The sequence below is a fragment of the Salmo trutta genome, chromosome 25 (genome assembly GCF_901001165.1).
Source record: "Salmo trutta chromosome 25, fSalTru1.1, whole genome shotgun sequence".
Taxonomy (NCBI): domain Eukaryota; kingdom Metazoa; phylum Chordata; class Actinopteri; order Salmoniformes; family Salmonidae; genus Salmo; species Salmo trutta.
Window position 1 is genome coordinate 29103262 of NC_042981.1, and position 20632 is coordinate 29123893.

General features: G+C 40.6%; 1 protein-coding gene across 5 annotated transcripts in view; it reads left to right on the top strand.

Moving 5' to 3' along the window:
• Positions 1-237: 237 nt before the first annotated feature.
• The window catches only part of LOC115162354 (zinc finger protein DPF3), a 36119-nt gene continuing 15724 nt past the window's right edge, over positions 238-20632 (top strand). Inside the window, exons 1-4 of one of the 5 annotated variants that reach the window (XM_029713571.1) lie at positions 238-364; positions 835-891; positions 17044-17130; positions 17250-17258. In XM_029713571.1, the coding sequence (XP_029569431.1) occupies positions 333-364; positions 835-891; positions 17044-17130; positions 17250-17258 (185 nt within the window). In that variant the 5' untranslated portion in view covers positions 238-332. The remainder of the gene's footprint in view (positions 365-834; positions 892-17043; positions 17131-17249; positions 17259-20632) is intronic. The other 4 variants (XM_029713573.1, XM_029713574.1, XM_029713575.1 and 1 more) reach the window with 4 other exon arrangements.

The following is a 20632-nucleotide window of genomic DNA, read 5'->3' on the forward strand; positions in this document are numbered from 1 at the left end:
GAATATTCTATAAAGGGGCGTGTACTTCCAGGTCGGAACAAAACCAAAATCAGAAATATAATAGATGTCGTTATTTGTTTTCCATTATTCCATGTCAAATTCTGACACTATATATGAGAAAATAAGTTCATTTCCGATGTTCGTTTTTCTAATTCAAAAACGAAAAACACGAAAAACGAAAAACAGACCTTTTTCGTTTTTCCATTCTCCGTTTGCCTCGGAAATTAAAGTAACAAAACCTTCACAGACCCACCCCGAGCCCTGATTGGTTGGTTTTTCGTAGGTTTCACTCAGAACTGCAAGACGCTGATATTGCGTTACAGTGTAGCAAAATGGCGGCTGTCATTCAGAACCCACTTAAAGCGTAAGTAAATTAACAAATTTATTAAATTCTGTTGTGTTACTTTGTTGCCAATACTTGAATTACATGGATCCGTACTTTTAAGCAAATACAAGACGTGTGCAAATGAGGGAATAATGCTGTCGTAGCAATTTGTGTATTTCTACTTGCTGAGCCGAATTAATGTGTCAGTGCTTTCACCGAAGTAGACTGCTTAGTTTATTAGACATTTCTGCATATTATGGTTTACAATCTTCTATGTGTGATATGCGGATTATCCCATGTGTCATACTAATTGCGATTTAGGCCTATAACCTCAACATGATCATTTATTGACTCATTTGAACCGACTCTTGAATTTATCTGAACGTTACTTCAAAATTTAGCACAAAAGTGTTTCAACATGCACTCTGCTATTACGAGGACGAGTGAAAGACGATTGCACGAATTTTCCATATTTCCTGAATAACACTGACATCCCGAGTCTTTTATAGTTGGTGTGTATTGTCGAGATGTCAACTTTGGCTGAGCGCAGACGTGACCAGGACCCGGTAGGTAGAGCAAGGCAGGAGGCATTTTACATTTGCATGCCTTTCCGCCAGAAAGCGAAGTGACAGCAATGCGAGCCCCGGAATTTCCGTTGGAGATAGCCCTATGCATTTTGTAAAGCGCTTGTGCAGTTACTTAAGTTTTATCCTATCCTCTGTGTGCTCACTAATGAGTCAACAGTATTTATCCGTGACGCCATTTTTTCTATTAGAGCTTATATTGTCAGATAATATATATTAGCCATAGAAGCTGAAAAAAAACTATTGCCAATTTAGACGTTTTTAGGCAAGTTTGTATTGAGTGATATTGCCACCTCGTACATTTTCTCAGAGAAAGACAAACAAGGCCTACTGGTAAGTCATTTCTTTGTTGCTACCCATGTTTGAGCACTGACAGACTGTTTGTAGGACAGTTAAGGTATAACCAGACCTTTTGGACCGTGCATTAGAGATGGTGAGACTTTCTGGAGGTGAAGAACGAGGGATGTAACTTGACTGTGCCTTTAAGTGGAGGAGTGGTGCAGATTAGCCTGGTCCATGATCCTGTGCCCATCTGTCAGGACATGCTCTGACCAGGAGGAAGTGTTGGGCACAGGCAGCAAGGCAGGAGACCCATCTGCTCTTCTGTAGAGGTACCCTGGCACCCCCATGGGCCCTACAGGGTCAGGGAAGCGTGCTCCTCGCCCACCACTTACGTATAGATGCATCATTATTTTACGCTTGCGACTACATAAACGAGCTTGAAGAGCTCTACCACTGACAAGCATAAAGGATGGTCTTGTTTCATTTCATAACTGTGGTGGTTCCCAGTTGGCACAAAGTAGCCTAGTTTGAGACTGACATTTTTATCAATTTTGTGGGACTCATTTCCTCTAAACCACTTTACCCTTGTATCCAACAAGATCAACCTAATCATTCTACTGTGCCTGAATGGGCTGCTTCTTCATCTCCTAGAGGTTTTAACATGTATAATGTCTCCTCGTTATAAGCTGTGCTTAATGAAGTGTTTCAATCTGCTATAATTAGCTACTGTTTCGGGTTTCAGACTTCATCTCACACATTTGTCAGATTATAATTAGTCACACTTGACACTAATTGGATGTTGCTCATGTGGACCAGTTTTAAATCAAGAGTATTCTCCTTTAAGATGAGGCAAATGAATTGGAGTCTTCTTGGCTTTGTTATAGAGAAGGATATAGCAATCGTGGGTGTAGCCAAAGTGTTGCTCCTCCCACGTGTGTGTTATGCATGGGAGAGGGACAAGGGGCTCTTCAAGCTACTGATAAAATGGAATTCAAAAAATGTAGTCTGTATGTGCACAGGCCATGTGCGTTATTGGTATTCTTTCTCAAGATGACTGTGAAATGGCTTTCTTGCTAGAGTCGATGTGTTCGATAGGAAACAGTCTATCTCTAGACCCTCCCCTCTTGCAGGGCTGCAGCTATGACTTCCTGTAAAGCTCAAATGCACCTGCAAAGAGCGAAGACATTTGCCTGAACCGATCACAAAAGGCAGAAGTATCTGAAGAAAATTGGTATTCTGAAAAAATGTGTATTTTATTGCCCTTTGTCAGCCGGTAGAGTATCAAGGTAAACACAACACGGTTGCTTCTAACTGTAACTCCAGCCCTCATAGGCCCTAAGCTAAAACTCTTGGGGTTCCTCAAATGTAGTGTAAAAGACAATGGAATTTATGTTCCGATTTAAGCTACTGCAGATCGCTTGCCTGGCCTCCTGGAAACTGTGAGTTGAGAGGTCATTCTCTTTTATGCAAAATGTGCGTTTATGTAATGCTCACACTAAGTGCTGGGCACAGATATGACACCCCAAACCATTGACAGGAGCACACTGATAGAGGAGGCCCCAGCAGCCAAGAGATTTGCTTTTGGTTTCCCCCCTCACTAACATCTGTAAGATAGTGTGTGTGTGCTTTTGAGGTAGGCCTATCCTTACTGTAGCTCAGTTGCACACAGTGTCTGTCTGGTTAGCTGTGGTATGTCTTTTTACAGTTGGAACAACCTTCCAACCACTTCAATGTCACAAAGGCCCTAAAAAATGAACAGTTGAAAAAAAGAACGTATGCAAGAGGGAAAAAAAACAGAGAGAGCAAAGACATGAGTAAGTGTTAGCAAGGCCTCGCTCACCTCCTGTGCTCTCAGACGCTGATGCTCGTCACTCATTATGAGTGTTAGAGAGATCTCTCACCTAGGCCACCGCACCTGCTGCTCAGGGCACTGAGGGCAGTGCACTCGGATGAAAGAGGGCACGAAACTTTGAGACCGTTAACACCTCATAACTGAGGGAGCTATCAACATTCCTTTCGCTGCTTGTTTTTCTAACCCCTGGCTGTCTTTTTTTTTTGTCAGACACATTATCCTCCACTGAAGCTTGACGGAAGTGATCTAGGTACAGCATTCAGATTCACATGACAAGATAATGGCTACTGTAATTTGTGTGGTAGTTTTAGGCCCATTTAGGGCCAGCACTTTTTAAGTAGCAGCCTAATGATTGTATTGTTAACAGGTACAACACACATATGCCATGACATGTTAACATTTCCTGTGCTGCTCAGAGGCTGTATGGGGCCATAAGCAAATAAGAAAATGCTCATCCAGAGGAGGTGCTCCTCCTTATTTTTCTCAGTTTTAATTAGATTTTTTAAATTCTTAATACAGACAGAACAGGTAGAGGGGAAAAACACACAAGTATCCCCTACCAGATCTAACCCACACCAACCCCCCCCATGCTCCAACAGAGCTCCACCCTAAATAAAGCAGGCATGATATAGAATTTGAGTACTATAAGCAAATAAAATAAAAAATAATAATAATAATATATATATATATATATATATAATCAAACTAAAAGTAAAAATAGTGATTTGAATTTGTGTTGGTTTATGGAGTTGTGAAATTAGCTGGTCCATGTCTTCTACAAAGGATAGGAAAGGTTGCCAGATATTATAAAATGTAATTGCAGAACCCCTAATGGAGTAGTGCATTTTCTCTAACTTGAGATGTTGCATGCTTTCCTTTTATCCATTGTAAACTGATCCTTCCACTTAAATGGTATAAGACATCTAGCTAGAAGACTAGTAAATGACAGCATGTTTGTTATATAATTGTTTAGAGGGAGTGCCACTCGTAAAATGATATACAGGCAGAAGGTTTTATAGGTCTCCTGTATCTTAGAAAACGTCTCAAATTGATATCCAGAACTCTTGGGGTATTGACGCACGGACCGGTTTGGGTTTTTACTTTACCTTCTGTGATGGTATTTTAATGTTTGGTTTGTTAAATGTGATACACCTTGTGTAACATCCATTTTTATAGTTTACTTCTCTACCTGAGTCATCTCTCTCCATGGCTTTCCACACAGACCTAGCCCCGCCCCCTGTCACTCAAGGAGCGCATTTGTTTTTCCTTGACCACAAGACACTTACGTTCAGTCTGCATGGTCAATGCAGCAGCTGGAACAATGTTGATGTCGACAATACTGTTTTCACTATGCTTCTTAATATAAATCCACTAGTGTTCTAATTACACTATTCGTTTGTTTCTTACATCTTCAAACATAGTTTAGCAAGTTAGGCCTAAATGTTAGCTGCTAATTGCTAGTTAGCTGGCTGGCAAGCTAGCTAGCTAATAAATGTACTGAGTCAGAGCAAACATAATTAGCTATGCAGCCTGATTTAATACTAGTGATGGTGTAGACCTAAATCAGCATGTTGTTTGTGCAACAGTGTCTTCTAAATCAAAGAGGAATATGCAAATTGTTCTCAACTGGCCTACCTGGTTAAATAAAGGTCAAATAAAAAAGGATACATGTGTTGGCTATATGAAGTAGCTAAGAGAGAACAACATCTAATATAGCCAAAGATTATAGGGTCCCCTAGGAAACACTTACCAACACTTTGGTGCCTACCCTGTCACAATAATTCCTCCCTGGCATTTTCATTCATTGTAAAGTCAAACACTGTATTCAAAGTGGCCACTATTATATTCTAACTCTAGAATTAGAATAATCATTCTATTTCCATGATTCCAACAGTTCACCCAAGTGTTTTGCTCTAAATCGCAAGTGAAATCTCAATTGCAACATTTGGTTAAAAATAGGGCCTAGATTGTTTGCCTGTATCGTGCAGCCCTACATGGCAGTGTGGAAATGATCTCAATTGAGTGCAGGAAATGCAGAAAATTATTTTTGGTTGAATTGAACAGTACAAAACAATCAGAATGGAGAAAGACATTCGAAGTGATTTCAATGGATGTGTTTTTACCCTAGGGTCACGCAGAAATCATGCCGCAAATTTAGAACTTAAAACTCCCATCATACTGTAAATTATTATTTTTAAAATTAAATACCGTGATCTATTTAGGTTATTTCACTGATGCCTACGTACATATTAGAGGTCAACCGATTATGATTTTTCAACACCGATACCGATTATTGGAGGACCAAAAAAAGCTGCTGCCGATTAATCGGCTGATTTTTATATTTTTTTAATATATATATTTGTAATAATGACAATTACAACAATACTGAATGAACAATGAACACTTTTATTTTAACTTAATATAATACATAAAATCTATTTAGTCTCAAATAAGTAATGAAACGGGCTCAATTTGGTTTAAATAATGCAAAAACACAGTGTTGGAGAAGAAAGTATAAGTGCAGAATGTGCCATGTAACGTTTAAGTTCTTTGCTCAGAACATATGAAAGCTGGTGGTTAAATATGCCACGTTCTTCAATATTCACAGTTAAGAAGTTTTAGGTTGTAGTTACTATAGGAATTATGATGCGTCGACTATTTCTCTCTCTACTATTTGTATTTCATATACCTTTGACTATTGGATGTTCAAATAGGCACTTTAGTATTGCCAGCTTAATGTCAGGAGTTGATAGGCTTGAAGTCATAAACAGAGCTGTGAATCAAGTATTGCTAAGAGCTGCTGGAAAATGCAGTAAAGTTTGAATGAATGCTTACGAGCCTGCTGCTGCCTACCACCGCTCAGTCAGACTGCTTTATCAAATATCAAATCATAGACTTAAATCTAATATAATAAACACAGAAATACGAGCCGTAGGTCATTAATATGGACAAATCCGGAAACTATCATTTTGAAAACAAAATGTTTATTCTTTCATTGAGATATGTAACCGTTCCGTATTTTATCGAACGGGTGGCAACCCTAAGTCTAAATATTGCTGTTACATTGCACAACCTTCACTGTTAAGTCATAATTATGTAGAATTCTGGCAAATTAGTTCGCAACGAGCCAGGCGGCCCAAACTGTTGCATATACCCTGACTCTGCGTGCAATGAACGCAAGAGAAGTGACACAATTTCCCTAGATAATATTGCCTGCTAACAGGATTTTTTTTAAACTAAATATGCAGGTTTAAAAAAATTGACTTCTGTGTTTTGATTTTAAGAAAGGCATTGATGTTTATAGTTAGGTACATTCGTGCAACGATTGTACTTTTCGCGAATGGGCTTTTGTTAAATTGTCGCCCTTTTGGTGAAGTAGGCTGTGATTCGATGATAAATTAACAGGCACCACATTGATTATATGCAACGCAGGACAAGCTAGTTAACCTAGTAATATCATCAACTATGTGTAGTTAACTAGTGATTAGAGGTTGACCGACTGATTTTTCAACGCCGATTATTGGAGGACCAAAAAAACCACGATACCGATTAATCGGCCGATTTTTGTTTTATTTATTTGTAATAATGACAATTACAACAATACTGAATGAACACTTATTTTAATATAATACATCAATTAAATCAATTTAGCCTCAAATAAATAATGAAACATGTTCAATTTGGTTTAAATAATACAAAAACAAAGTGTTGGAGAAGAAAGTAAAAGTGCAATATGTGCCATGTAAGAAAGCTAATGTTTAAGTTCCTTGCTCAGAACATGAGAACATATGAAAGCTGGTGGTTCCTTTTAACATGAGTCTTCAATATTTCCAGTTAAGAAGTTGTAGGAATTATAGGACTATTTCTCTCTATACGATTTGTATTTCATATACCTTTGACTATTGGATGTTCTTATATGCACTTTATTATTACCAGTGTAACAGTATAGCTTCCGTCCCTCTCCTCGCTCCTACCTGGGCTCGAACCAGGAACACATTGACAACAGCCACCCTCGAAGCAGCGTTACCCATGCAGAGCAAGGGGAACAACTACTCCAAGTCTCAGAGCGAGTGACGTTTGAAAAGCTATTGGCGCGCACCCCGCTAACTAGCTAGCCATTTCACATCGGTTCCACCAGCCTAATCTTGGAAGTTGATAGGCTTGAAGTCATAAACAGCGCAATGCTTGAAGCACAGCGAAGAGCTGCTGGCAAAACGCACGAAAGTGCTGTTTGAATGAATGCTTACGAGCCTGCTGCTGCCTACCACCGCTCAGTCAGACTGCTCTATCAATCATAGACTTAATTATAATATAATAAACACACACACAAATATGAGCCTTAGTTTCCGCATTCGACCATATTAATAACCTATCATCTCAAAAACAAAACGTTTATTTTTTCAGTGAAATACGGAACCGTCCTGTATTTTATCTAACGGGTGGCATCCCTAAGTCTAAATATTCCTGTTACATTGCACAACCTTCAATGTTATGTTATAATTACGTAAAATTCTGGCAAATTAGTTTGCAACGAGCCAGGCGGCCCAAACTGTTGCATATATACCCTGACTCTGCGTGCAATGAACGCAAGAGAAGTGACACAATTTCACCTGGTTAATATTGCCTGCTAACCTGGATTTCATTTAGCTAAATATGCAGGTTTAAAAATATATACTTCTGTGTATTGATTTTAAGAAAGGCATTGATGTTTATGGTTAGGTACAGTCATGCAACGATTGTGCTTTTTTCGCAAATGCGCTTTTGTTAAATCATCCCCCCCCTGTTTGGCGAAGTCGGCTGTCTTTGTTTGGAAGAAATAGTCTACACAGTTCGCAACAAGCCAGGCGGCCCAAACTGCTGCATATACCCTGACTCTGTTGCAAGAGAAGTGACACAATTTCCCTAGTTAAAAGAAATTCATGTTAGCAGGTAATATGAACTAAATATGCAGGTTTAAAAATATATACTTGTGTATTGATTTTAAGGCTTTGATGTTTATGGTTAGGTACACGTTGGAGCAACGTGTACCTAAGCGATTATATGCAATGCAGGACAGGCTAGATAAACTAGTAATATCATCAACCATGTGTAGTTAACTAGTGATTATGATTGATCGATTGTTTTTTTTATAAGATAAGTTTAATGCTAGCTAGCAACTTACCTTGGCTTCTTACTGCATTCGCGTAACAGGCAGGCTCCTCGTGGAGTGCAATGTAAAGCAGGTGGTTAGAACGTTGGACCAGTTAACCGTAAGGTTTCAAGATTGAATCCCCGAGCTGACAAGGTAAAAATCTGTCGTTCTGCCCCTGAACAAGGCAGTTAACCCACCGTTCCTAGGCCGTCATTGAAAATAAGAATGTTCTTAACTGACTTGCCTAGTTAAATAAAGGTGTAAAAAAATTTTTTTTTTTTAAAACATCGGCGTCCAAAAATACCGATTTCCGATTAGGAAAACTTGAAATCGGCCCTAATTAATCGGCCATTCCGATTAATCGGTCGACCTCTACTAGTGATTATGTGAAGATTGTTTGTTTTTTATAAGATAAGTTTAATGCTAGCTAGCAACTTACCTTGGCTCCTTGCTGCACTCACGTAACAGGTGGTCAGCCTGCCATGCAGTTTCCTCATGGAATGCAATATAATCGGCGTCCAAAAATGCCGATCACCGATTTGTTATGAAAACTTGAAATCGTCCCTAATTAATCTGTCAACCTCCAGTACATATCCCAACCAGAAGCCATGGATTACATGCAACATCTGCACTGAGCTAAAGACTAGAGCTGCCGCTCTCGAAGTAGGACTGTAGTCCAAATGCTTATAAGAAATCCCGCTACGACCTGGACTAGGATCGAATCCTACTACTCCAGCTCTGACGCTCGTTGGATGTGGCAGGGCTTGCAAACTATCATGGCGTAAGGAAGTGTGTACGCTTATTACTGTGAAATTATTAACGGTACCACTTGCTATAAATCAGCAAGAAATTATAAAATAGTTACAATTATAACTAAGGCAATGCATTATTGGAGACAGATAGTTTACAAAAACAAAGGAGATTTTATTTAGAAATAACCAGGGTAAAGCAATGAATGTACAGGATGAATGAATAAATCACAAACGGTTAATCTTGATTTTTCAGAACGAAAATAGGCAGGGATTATAGGATAAGTATAGATATTAATCATAAAAGTAACAGGTTACACGCTCTCATTCAAATTGGAGAAAAGATTGGCGAGATTGATATGGATACTCTTAAGTATATCCTGTCTGGAACCAACGGTCTTCAGCGAACTCTCCATGGTGTAGAGTCCAGACCAAACCATTTCAGGTGTCCAGTATCTCAAGGTCCCTGCGCGTGGTAGTTGGTGGTTCATAAATGACAGCAACCATATGGCTGGTCGCTGTCCGAACACAAGGACTGGTGTTGACACATTCAGAGGTGAGGCTTCCTGTCAGAAGAGCTGTGATTGGCTCGGGTTGAGGGAATAGTTCCTGGGGCTGGGTCAGCCCCCATTCATTGCCTGCATTGTTCTGTGACTAATGCCTGGTCATGCGTTAATCAATTGTTCACATACAGTTGAAGTCGGAAGTTTACATACACTTAGGTTGGAGTCATTAAAACTCGTTTTTCAACCACTCCACAAATTTCTTGTAAACAAACTATAGTTTTGGCAAGTCGGTTGGGACATCTACTTTGCAAGACACAAGTAATTTTTCCAACAATTGTTTACAGATTATTTCACTTAATCACAATTCCAGTGTGTCAGAAGTTTACATACACAAAGTTTACTGTGCCTTTAAACAGCTTGGAAAATTCCTTAAAATTATGTCATGGCTTTAGAAGCTTCTGATAGGCTAATTGACATCATTTGAGTCAATTGGAGGTGTACCTTTTGGATGTATTTCAAGGCCTACCTTCAAACTCAGTGCCTCTTTGCTTGACATCATGTGAAAATCTAAAGAATTCAGCCAAGACCTCAGTAGAAACACCATGGGACTACGCAGCCGTCATACCGCTCAGGAAGGAGACACGTTCTGTCTCCTAGAGATGAACGTACTTTGATGCGAAAAGTGCAAATCAATCTCAGAACAACAGCAAAAGACCTTGTGAAGATGCTGGAGGAAACGGGTACAGAAGTTGCTATATCCACAGTAAAACGAGTCCTATATCGATATAACCTGAAATGCCGCTCAACAATGAAGAAGCCACTGCTCCAAAACCGCCATAAAAAAGCCAGACTACATTTTGCAACTGCACATGGGGACAAAGATAGCACTTTTTGGAGAAATGTCCTCTAGTCTGATGAAACACAAATAGAACTGTTTGGCCATAATGACCATCGTTATGTTTTGGAGGAAAAAGGGGGAGGCTTGCTAGCCGAAGAACACCATCCCAACCGTGAAGCACGGGAGTGGCAGCATCATGTTGTGGGGGTGCTTTGCTGCAGGAGGGACTGGTGCACTTCACAAAATAGATGGCATCATGAGGGAGAAAATTCGGTGGAAATATTGAAGCAACATGTCAGAAAGTTAAAGCTTGGTCACAAATAGGTCTTCCAAATGGACAATGACCCCAAGCATACTTCCAAAGTTGTGGCAAAATGGCTTAAGGACGACAACAGTCAGGGTATTGGAGTGGCCATCACAAAGCCCTGACCTCAAGCCTATAGAAAATGTGTGGGCAGAACTGGGGAAAAAGCATGTGCGAGCAAGGAGGCCTACAGACCTGACTCAGTTACACCAGCTCTGTCAGGAGGAATGGGCCAGAATTCACCGAACTTATTGTGGAAGGCTACCCAAAACGTTTGACCCAAGTTAAGGTTTATGTAAACTTCCGACTTCAACTGTAAATGGAGGATACTTTGTACACTCTGTCTTCCACTGCCTGTTTTGAAGACTGATCGCACAGATATCAAACAGTATACTGTTTGGGTGTAAGGGTAATGGCTGTTAATTGTCAGAAAAGCACACATTCTATTTTTTTTTCTCATTACACACATCTCAACACATTTAGCCATGTTATTTTCAGTCTGTTTACGCAGTTTGCTTGAGGAAATAATTGTTTGTTGCACTCTTTCATGCAGTGTATTGTCCTCCAATGGAGAAGTTCTTTGTCATCGTCACTCTTCGTCAGAACTTAGCTGTGTCCATGTCTCTGGCAGAAGTCTGAGTAACCTTGTTGCTGATGGGAGGAGTTTGATGTAGACTAGAGTTGTAAGATGAGCAGAAGAAGGGAAGGACGACTGCTGGGAGGTTGCTGGGAGTGGTTCCCCTCTTCCTTTGTTCTCTGGCCAGTGAAGAGGTCCTTGTGTATTCTTATTGTGGATGTGTTAATTCGACCATCCTCTACAACTGATTTCAAATGAAAACCCAGCTGTGAGCCTACCAGATGAGCTAAATGCCTTCTATTCTGGCTTCGAGGCAAGCAACATTGAACCACGCATGAGAGCACCAGCTGTTCCATACGACTGTCCATGTTCTCCGTAGCTGATGTGAGTAAGACCTTTTTAAACAGGTTAGCATTCACAAAGCCACAGGGCCAGACTAATTACCAGGACGCATACTTGGAGCACATGCTGAACAGCTGGCAACTGTCTAGACTGACATTTTCAATCTCTCCTGGACCCAGTTTGTATTTACTGCATGTTTCAAGCAGACCACCATAGTGCCTGTGCCAAAGATCGCAGAGGTAAGCTGTCTAAATGACTATCGCCCCGTAGCACTCACATCTGTAGCCTAGAAATGTTTTGAAAGGCTGGTCATGGCTCACATCAACACCATCATCCCAGACACCCTGGACCCACTCCAATTCACATACCGCTCCAACAGATCCACAGATGACGCAATCTCTATTGCAGTCCACACTGCCCTTTCCTACCTGGACAAGAGGAACACTTATGTGAGAATGCTATTCATTGACTACAACTCAGTGTTCAACACCATAGTGCCCTCCAAGCTCATCACTAAGCTAAGAACCCTGGGATTAAACACCTCCCTCTGCAACTGAATCCTGGACTTCCTGATGGGCTGCCCACCAGGTGTTGAGGGTAGACATCAACACATCCGCCACACTGACCCTCAACATGGGGACCCCTCAGGGGTGCGTGCTTAGTCTCCTCCTGTACTCCCTGTTCACCCACGACTGCATGGCCTCGCACGACTCCAATACCATCGTTACTTTTGGTGACAACACGACAGTGGTAGTCATCAGTGGTCAGGGCTATCAGACAGCCCATAGGGAGGAGGTCAGAGACCTGGCAGTGTGGTGCCAGGACAACAACCTCTCACTCAACGTCAGCAAAACAAAGAAGATGATCATAGACTACAGGAAACGGAAGGTCGAGCACATCCCCATTCACATCAACGGGGCTGTAGTGGAGCGGATTTAGAGCTTCAAGTTCCTGTGTCCACATCACTAAGGATCTATCATAGTCCACACACACCACTTCCCCTTCAGGAGGCTGAAAAGATTTGGCATGGGATGGGCCCTCAGATCCTCAAAGTTATACAGCTGCACCATTGAGAGCATCTTGACTGGCTGCATCACCACTTGGTATGGCAACTGCTTGTCATCCGACCGCAAGGCGCTACATAGGGTTGTGCGTACGACTCAGTAGATCACTGTGGCCGAACTCCCTGCCATCCAGGACCTCTATACCAGGCGGTGTCAGAGGAAGACCCTAAAATTGTCAAATACTCCAGCCACCCAAGTCAGACTGTTCTCTCTACTACTGCACAGCAAGCATTACCATTGCACCAGGTCTGGAACCAACAGGACCCTGAACAGCTTCTACCCCCAAGCCATAAAACTTCTAAATAGTTATTTAAATTTTATCGATACTAGAACATGAAGAATTTTTGTACTTTCGTTACTTCTGTCAAATGTGTCTCACGGATCAACTATCAGTGCTGCTGATGTCCCCCTTATAGCGCAAAAGCACCGTGCCTGCTCCTCTTAGCCTGCACTGGGAGTCTGGGCTGCATCCTGTCAGCTCCCCACTCATGCCGCACAGAAGTTAACCTGTTAGGGCTAGGGGGCAGTATTTACACGGCCGGATAAAACTCGTACCCGATTTAATCTGGTTACTACTCCTACCCAGTAACTAGAATATGCATATAATTATTGGCTTTGGATAGAAAACACCTTAACGTTTCTAAAACTGTTTGAATGGTGTCTGTGAGTATAACAGAACTCATATGGCAGGCAAAAACCTGAGAAGATTCTGAACAGGAAGTGGCCTGTCTGACAAGATCTTGTTTTTCTTGTCTCTGTTTATTGAAGACTGAGGATCTTTGCTGTAACGTGACACTTCCTACGGCTCCCATAGGCTCTCAGAGCCCGGGAAAAAGCTGAATGATGTCATTCTAGCCCCAGGCTGAAACACATTTGCGCTTTTGGCAAGTGGCCGATAAGAGGATAATGGGCTTAGGCGCGTGCACGAGTCGATCCCGTGCTTTATTTTCTGTCGTCTATTTACCTAAACGCAGATTCCCGGTCGGAATATTATCGCTTTTTTATGAGAAAAATGGCATAAAAATTGATTTTAAACAGCGGTTGACATGCTTCGAAGTACGGTAATGGAATATTTAGATTTTTTTTGTCACGAAATGCGCCGTGCTCGTAACCCTTATTTACCATTCGGATAGTGTCTTGAACGCACGAACAAAACGCCGCTGTTTGAACATAACTATGGATTATTTGGGACCAAACCAACATTTGTTATTGAAGTAGAAGTCCTGGGAGTGCATTCTGACGAAGACACCAAAGGTAATCAAACTTTTCTAATAGTAAATCGGAGTTTGGTGAAGGCTAAACTTGCTGGGTGTCTCAATAGCTAGCCCTGTGATGCCGGGCTATCTACTTAGAATATTGCAAAATGTGCTTTCACCAAAAAGCTATTTTAAAATCGGACATATCGAGTGCATAGAGGAGTTCTGTATCTATAATTCTTAAAATAATTGTTATGCTTTTTGTGAACGTTTATCGTGAGTAATTTAGTAAATTGTTAGTAAATTCGCCGGAGGTTTGCGGGGGGGGGGGGGGGTATGCTAGTTCTGAACGTCACATGCTAATGTAAAAAGCTGGTTTTTGATATAAATATGAACTTGATTGAACAAAACATGCATGTATTGCATAACATAATGTCCTAGGTGTGTCATCTGATGAAGATCATCAAAGGTTAGTGCTGCATTTAGCTGGGTTTTTGTGACATATGCTAGCTTGAAAAATGGGTGTCTGATTATTTCTGGCTGGGTACTCTACTGACATAATCTAATGTTTTGCTTTCGTTGTAAAGCCTTTTTGAAATCGGCCAGTGTGTTTAGATTAACGAGAGTCTTGTCTTTTTAAAATGCTGTAAAATAGTCATATGTTTGAGAAATTGAAGTAATAGCATTTCTAAGGTATTTGAATAACGCGCCACAGGATTCCACAGGCTGTTACGTAGGTGGGATGATTTGGTGCCACCTACCCTAGAGAGGTTAACACACTTAAATAATGTGATAAAGCATTTAGAAATGTTGAAACTGTTAATTAAGGCCAGCATCCCGGAGTCGCCTCTTCACTGTTGACGTTGAGATTGGTGTTTTGCGGGTACTATTTAATGAAGCTGCCAGTTGAGGACTTGTGGGGAATCTATTTCTCAAACTAGACACTCTAATGTACTTGTCCTCTTGCTCAGTTGTGCACCAGGGCCTCCCACTCGTTCTATTGGTTAGAGACAGTTTGCGTTGTTCCGTGAAGGGAGTAGTACACAGCGTTGTACGGGATCTTCAGTTTCTTGGCAATTTCTCGCATGGAATAGCCTTCATTTCTCAGAACAAGAATGACTGTCGAGTTCCAGAAGAAAGTCCTTTGTTTCTGGTCATTTTGAGTCTAATCGAACCCACAAATGCTGATGCTCCAGATACTCAACTAGTCTAAAGAAGGCAAGTTTTATTGCTTCTTTAATCAGAACAACAGTTTTCAGCTGTGCTAACATAATTGCAAAAGGGTTTTCTAATGATCAATTAGCCTTTTTTTTAAATTATTAACTTGGATTAGCTAACACAACGTGCCATTGGAACACAGGAGTGATGGTTGCTAATAATGGGCCCCTGTACTTCAACCACTAACTTACCATCCTGAGACAAGGCCGAGTATAGCCCACAAAGATTTCCGCCACCTCACAACCCAAGGGGGGGTCAGACTGCTCTGTCAAATCATAGACTTAATTATAATATAACACACAGAAATACTAGCCTTAGGTCATTTAATATGGTCAATTCCGTAAACTGTCATTTCGAAAACAAAACGTTCATTCTTTCAGTGAAATACGGAACCGTTCCGTATTTTATCGAACAGGCGGCAACCCTAAGTCTAAATATTGTTGTTACATTGCACAACCTTCAATGTTATGTCATAATTATGTAAAATGCTGGCAAACTAATTACGGTCTTTGTTAGGAATAAATGGTCTTCACACAGTTCAACGAGCCAGGCGGCCCAAACTGCTGCATATACCCTGACTCTGCTTACACAGAACGCAAGAGAAGTGACACAATTTCCCTAGTTAAAAGAAATTCATGTTAGCAGGCAATATTAACTAAATCGGCAGGTTTAAACATTTTTTTACTTGTGTATTGATTTTTAAGAAAGGCATTGATGTTTGTGTTTAGGTACACATTGGTGCAACAACAGTGCTTTTTTCGCGAATGCGCTTGTTAAATCAACACCCGTTTGGCAAAGTATGCTGTGATTCGATGATAAATTAACAGGCACTGCATTGATTATATGCAACGCAGGACAAGCTAGATAAACTAGTAATATCATCAACCATGTGTAGTTTGTTTTTTTATAAGATAAGTTTAATGCTAGGTAGAAACGTACCTTGGCTCCTTGCTGCACTCGCGTAACAGGTGGTCAGCCTGCCACGCAGTCTCCTCGTGGAGTGCAATGTAATCGAACATAATCGGCGTCCAAAAAAATGCCGATTACCGATTGTTGTAAAAGCTTGAAATCGGCCCTAATTAATCGCCCATTCCGATTAATCGGTCGACTTCGGTCTACGCTGTATTTTTGATCATTTTGATGTTATTTTAATGGACAAAAAAATGTGTTTTTCTTTCAAAAACAAGGACATTTCTAAGTGACCGCAAACTATTGAACAGTTTCGTAAATATTTGGACGAGCAATGTCAGAGCGGCATAGACTAGTATCCAGTAGAATAGAATACACTATATACATATGAGTAATGCAAAATATGTTAACATTACTAGTGACTAGTGTTCCATCATTAAAATGGCCAGTGATTTCAAGTCTATGTATATAGGGCAGCAGCCTCTAATGTGCTAGTGATGGCTATTTAAGTCTGATGGCCTTGATAGAAGCTGTTTTTCAGTCTCTCGTTCCCAGCTTTGATGCTCCTGTACTGACCTCGCCTTCTGGATGATAGCGGGGTGAACAGACAGTGGCTCGGGTGGATGTTGTCCTTTGATCTTTTTGGCCTTCCTGTGACATCGGGTGCTGTAGGTGTCCTGGAGGGCAGGTAGTTTGCCCCCGGTGATGCGTTAGGCAGACTGCACCACCCTCTGGAGAGCTCTGCGTTTGCGGGTGGCACGGTTGCCATACCAGGCGGTGATACACCCTGACAGGATGCTCTCAATTGTGCATCTGTAAAAGTTTCATCTGTATCCCAATTAAATCTGAAAAACAAGGTCTATAAGTCTATGCATGAATAGACCTAGGCTACATCTTGATTTATCCAGTTTATCAAGAGATTTACCATTCAAATCAATTATTACCGTTATGACGTTAGATTGATAAAAACAAAGTAAAATGGATTGTATAATTCATTCATTAATGCATACCTGGCTGTCTCTGAAAAATGTTGATGTAAAAAAATGTCAAATATAATGATATTGAACTCATAAAATGCCCAACAATTGAACAGAGCAGTAACTGACTATCTGTCTGGATCAAGTGCCATTTTGTGACTTTGGTTAATATGCCTTCTTTTTTTGCAGTGGTATCGTTTTGGTATCGAGTATTGTGATGCTAAACCTGGTATCAGTATCGAAGTCAAAATTCTGGTATTGTGACAACACTACTCGGTACTGATACCCATTGTGTATATAGACAATTTATCATTACTGATTGTGTATTTATTACATGTATTATTATGTAATATTACTTTTCTATTTCTCTTTTCTTTCACTGCATTATTGGGAAGGGACCTTAAGTAAGCATTTCACTGTTAGTCTACACATGTATACGAAGCATGTGACTAATAAAATTTGAGGCCAGTTTTATAACCTTTGAATGCACGTGTGACCTCATTGCTCTGACATTTCCACAAGGCCTAGAATAACATTAATAATGCCCATCACTACTCACTGACTTTGTTAGTTTATAACATTATGATTTTTTGAAGATGCCATCCTATCTGATGGTTAGGCTAGTCTTTAAGCTTCTCTCTCTCTCTCTCTCTCTCTCTTTCTCTCTCTCTCGTGACATCTCTTACGCTCTCTCATGCGCTCTCCTTGCCTTGTGTACCTGGGACTGTTTACTCAATCACAACCACACACGCAGGCTCTTTCCCAGAATCCTCAAACACTGTGGCTTTCTGAAACTGCGGAGCCTTCCTTTATGTGAGGGACAACATTCCAAGCATGTCTGTTTATTTGCTGGAAGCTGTCTAGTCAGGGAATTGGGGAGAAAGAGGATAGGGTCGTAGGACAAGGAGGAAAAAGAGAAGGCAGATTTTGGCTTTTTTTGCTCGGCCTAAGCATGTCTCTTCTCTGATCGAGACTGGGAGAGCTGCAACTAAAGCGCCTCCATTAAGTGTTTGTCTTATCAAAATGGCTGCCTGTGGGTATTGTAATTGAGAACATGTGGTGAAAATTAATTACAGCTATATGTGTTGTTGCCATGTTCAAGAAGCTGTCTGCCAGTGGCAGGCCCAACTAGGTAGAACTTTGCAGAGGCAAATGTTCCTGTCTTTTATCTTAGATTCAATATTCATCCTCATTCGATATAATCAAACCTGTCTGTGTGCTAGAGGCTCTGCTTCGATTAATTAATCAGGATAATTACCATATGTGGCAGAGACTGAAGGTTTGAATGTGAAATCTCCTCCTTTCACAGCAGATATTAACATTGATACCCTAAGGGGCTGCCAAACTATCACCGGCATTGGAAAAAGCTTCTCAAACTACAGGGTCATTGATGATGATGATGATAGTACTGTCTGTAAATCTGTATACGTTAGTCATGAGTCTTTGAACACATTCCTATTGATGCCCTAGCCTAACCCAATCATCCCCTTCATTGATTCAGCGCCCTAAATAGAAACCAAAGCTCACTACTGTGTAGAATGGCATGTGACCGTCCCAGCAGCCCAAAGGTCATGTCGCTAGGCTACATGAAAGTCACTTCGGTCTCTGCAAAGAGCAATGTAAGCATCACACGGACGACAATATTCAGCTTAGTCACATTGTTTGTCCATGGTAGAGCCACTCCAATCAGTGAGTAAAGGTCCTGAGAAGTGTTTGTTTGATTCTTTGATTGACCCTGGTGATTAACATGATTAACAGTTGACTGTAATCATCATTTGCATTTCTGCTGGTTGCTAGGGGACAGCCCTTAATCCTCCATTCCTGATTGTATGCAGACAGATCAGGAGAGAGGGTGAAGAGGTGGAAATATGCTTCCAGAATGTAGCCGATACCAACCCTGTAATGTTTTCCACAAGCACATGGAGTAGCCAATCAAATAGAAAAAAGGAGCCAACCAGGCTCCACCCATTTCTTTGCAGAACAAGCTCTACTTTGGTGGCCTTTGTTACATTCTGATTGTATTTTCAACAAACAACTATACTAATCAAATACTAACTATACTAATCAAATGTTTTCACACTTACTGTAGACTAGGTTTCCATCCAATTGGCAACAGATTTTCATGCGAATATTCTAAAATCTGCTTTTAAACAATATGCGTGTTTTCCCACCAGAGATGTTTCCAGCAAATTGCCTCACTGTAGATAAAAGGCTGTGTTTGATGACATAGTGGACGTACCTTTTGTGGTTAAATTCCCATGTACCAAATAAAAACAAATACAACTTAATGAGTTTCCATCACATTTTGAATTCTACTGATGGTTTTCTCACAAAAAAAATTGCGTTTATATAGCGAGTTTGCCCACTCTGGTATTGGCACGTGCGCTTTAGCCAATAGCGCTATCTACATGATGAGATTATTATTATTATTATTATTATTATTATTATGGACGAAAGAGCAAGATTATTTTTCGAACGGCAGCCAAGTATCGATTATCATGTCACCAGAATTAGGGCCTCAATATTTATTGGAAAGGAGCATCAAACTCATCACCTTGTACTTTCAACACCCTGTGAAGTTAATTTATTTCATTTGTAGCCTAATAAACTGCATGCTTTCCCGACGAGCCTAGTGGGAGGACCACACAACATGATCGCGTGACTCCAAGTTTACTTTCATATGATGGTTATTATATCAATATTTGCACATTTGTAGCATAATTCATTTTACAGACACCAAAATATCACACCTTGTCTAGTGTATTTTGTTATGTCGACATTCTGAAAGTGAATCAAAAAATGTTCTGTTTCCGTCAGGCCTCATGACATTTTTCTTCGATGTACTTTACTTGCATAAAAAGGTTGGATGGAAACCTGGTTTGTATTACTTTCATCAGCTGTGGTACAATATGATATAAAACACAGGATAAATATGTCTTAAAGAAAGACTTAAGCCTTTAAAGAATCCTGTAAGTGTCTGCTGACTAACACAGGCTTGGAGCTTACTTTTTAAGAGGCATTTTGTCAGCTATCTGCAATACAGGTATGATTGAAGAATGAAGCAGGTGTTAAACATTGGCTTTGCTACACAGAAAGCAGCTGTTCACTACTCCATTGTCAACACTTTGAAAATACTATATACAGTGCATTCGGGAAAGTATTCAGACCCCTTCAGTTTTCCACATTTCTGTTACGTTACGGCATTATTATAAAATTGATTAAATAGTATTTTCCCCCTCATCAACCTAAACACGATACACCATAATGACAAATCAAAAACAGGTTTTTAGAAATGTTTGCAAATTTATTAAACAGAAAATGGAAATATCGCATTTACATAAGTATTCAGACCCTTGACTCAGTACTTTGTTGAAACACCTTTGGCAGTGATTATAGCCTCGAGTGTTCTTGGGTATGACACTACATGCTTGGCACACCTGTATTTGGGGAGTTTCTCCCATTCTTCTCTGCAGGTCTTCTCAAGCTATGTCAGGTTGGATGGGGAGCATCGCTGCACAGCTATTTTCAGGTCTCTCCAGAGATGTTAGATCGGGTCCAAGTCCGGGCTCTGGCTGGGCCACTCCAGGACATTCAGAGACTTGTCCCGAAGTCACTCCTGCATTGACTTGGCTATGTGCTGAGGGTCGTTGTCCTGTTAGAAGGTGAACCTTTGGCCCAGTCTGAGGTCCTGAGTGCTCTGGAACAGGTTTTCATCAAGGATCTCTGTACTTTGCTCTGTTCATCTTGTTGAATCTTGGTTTCATCAGACCAGAGAATC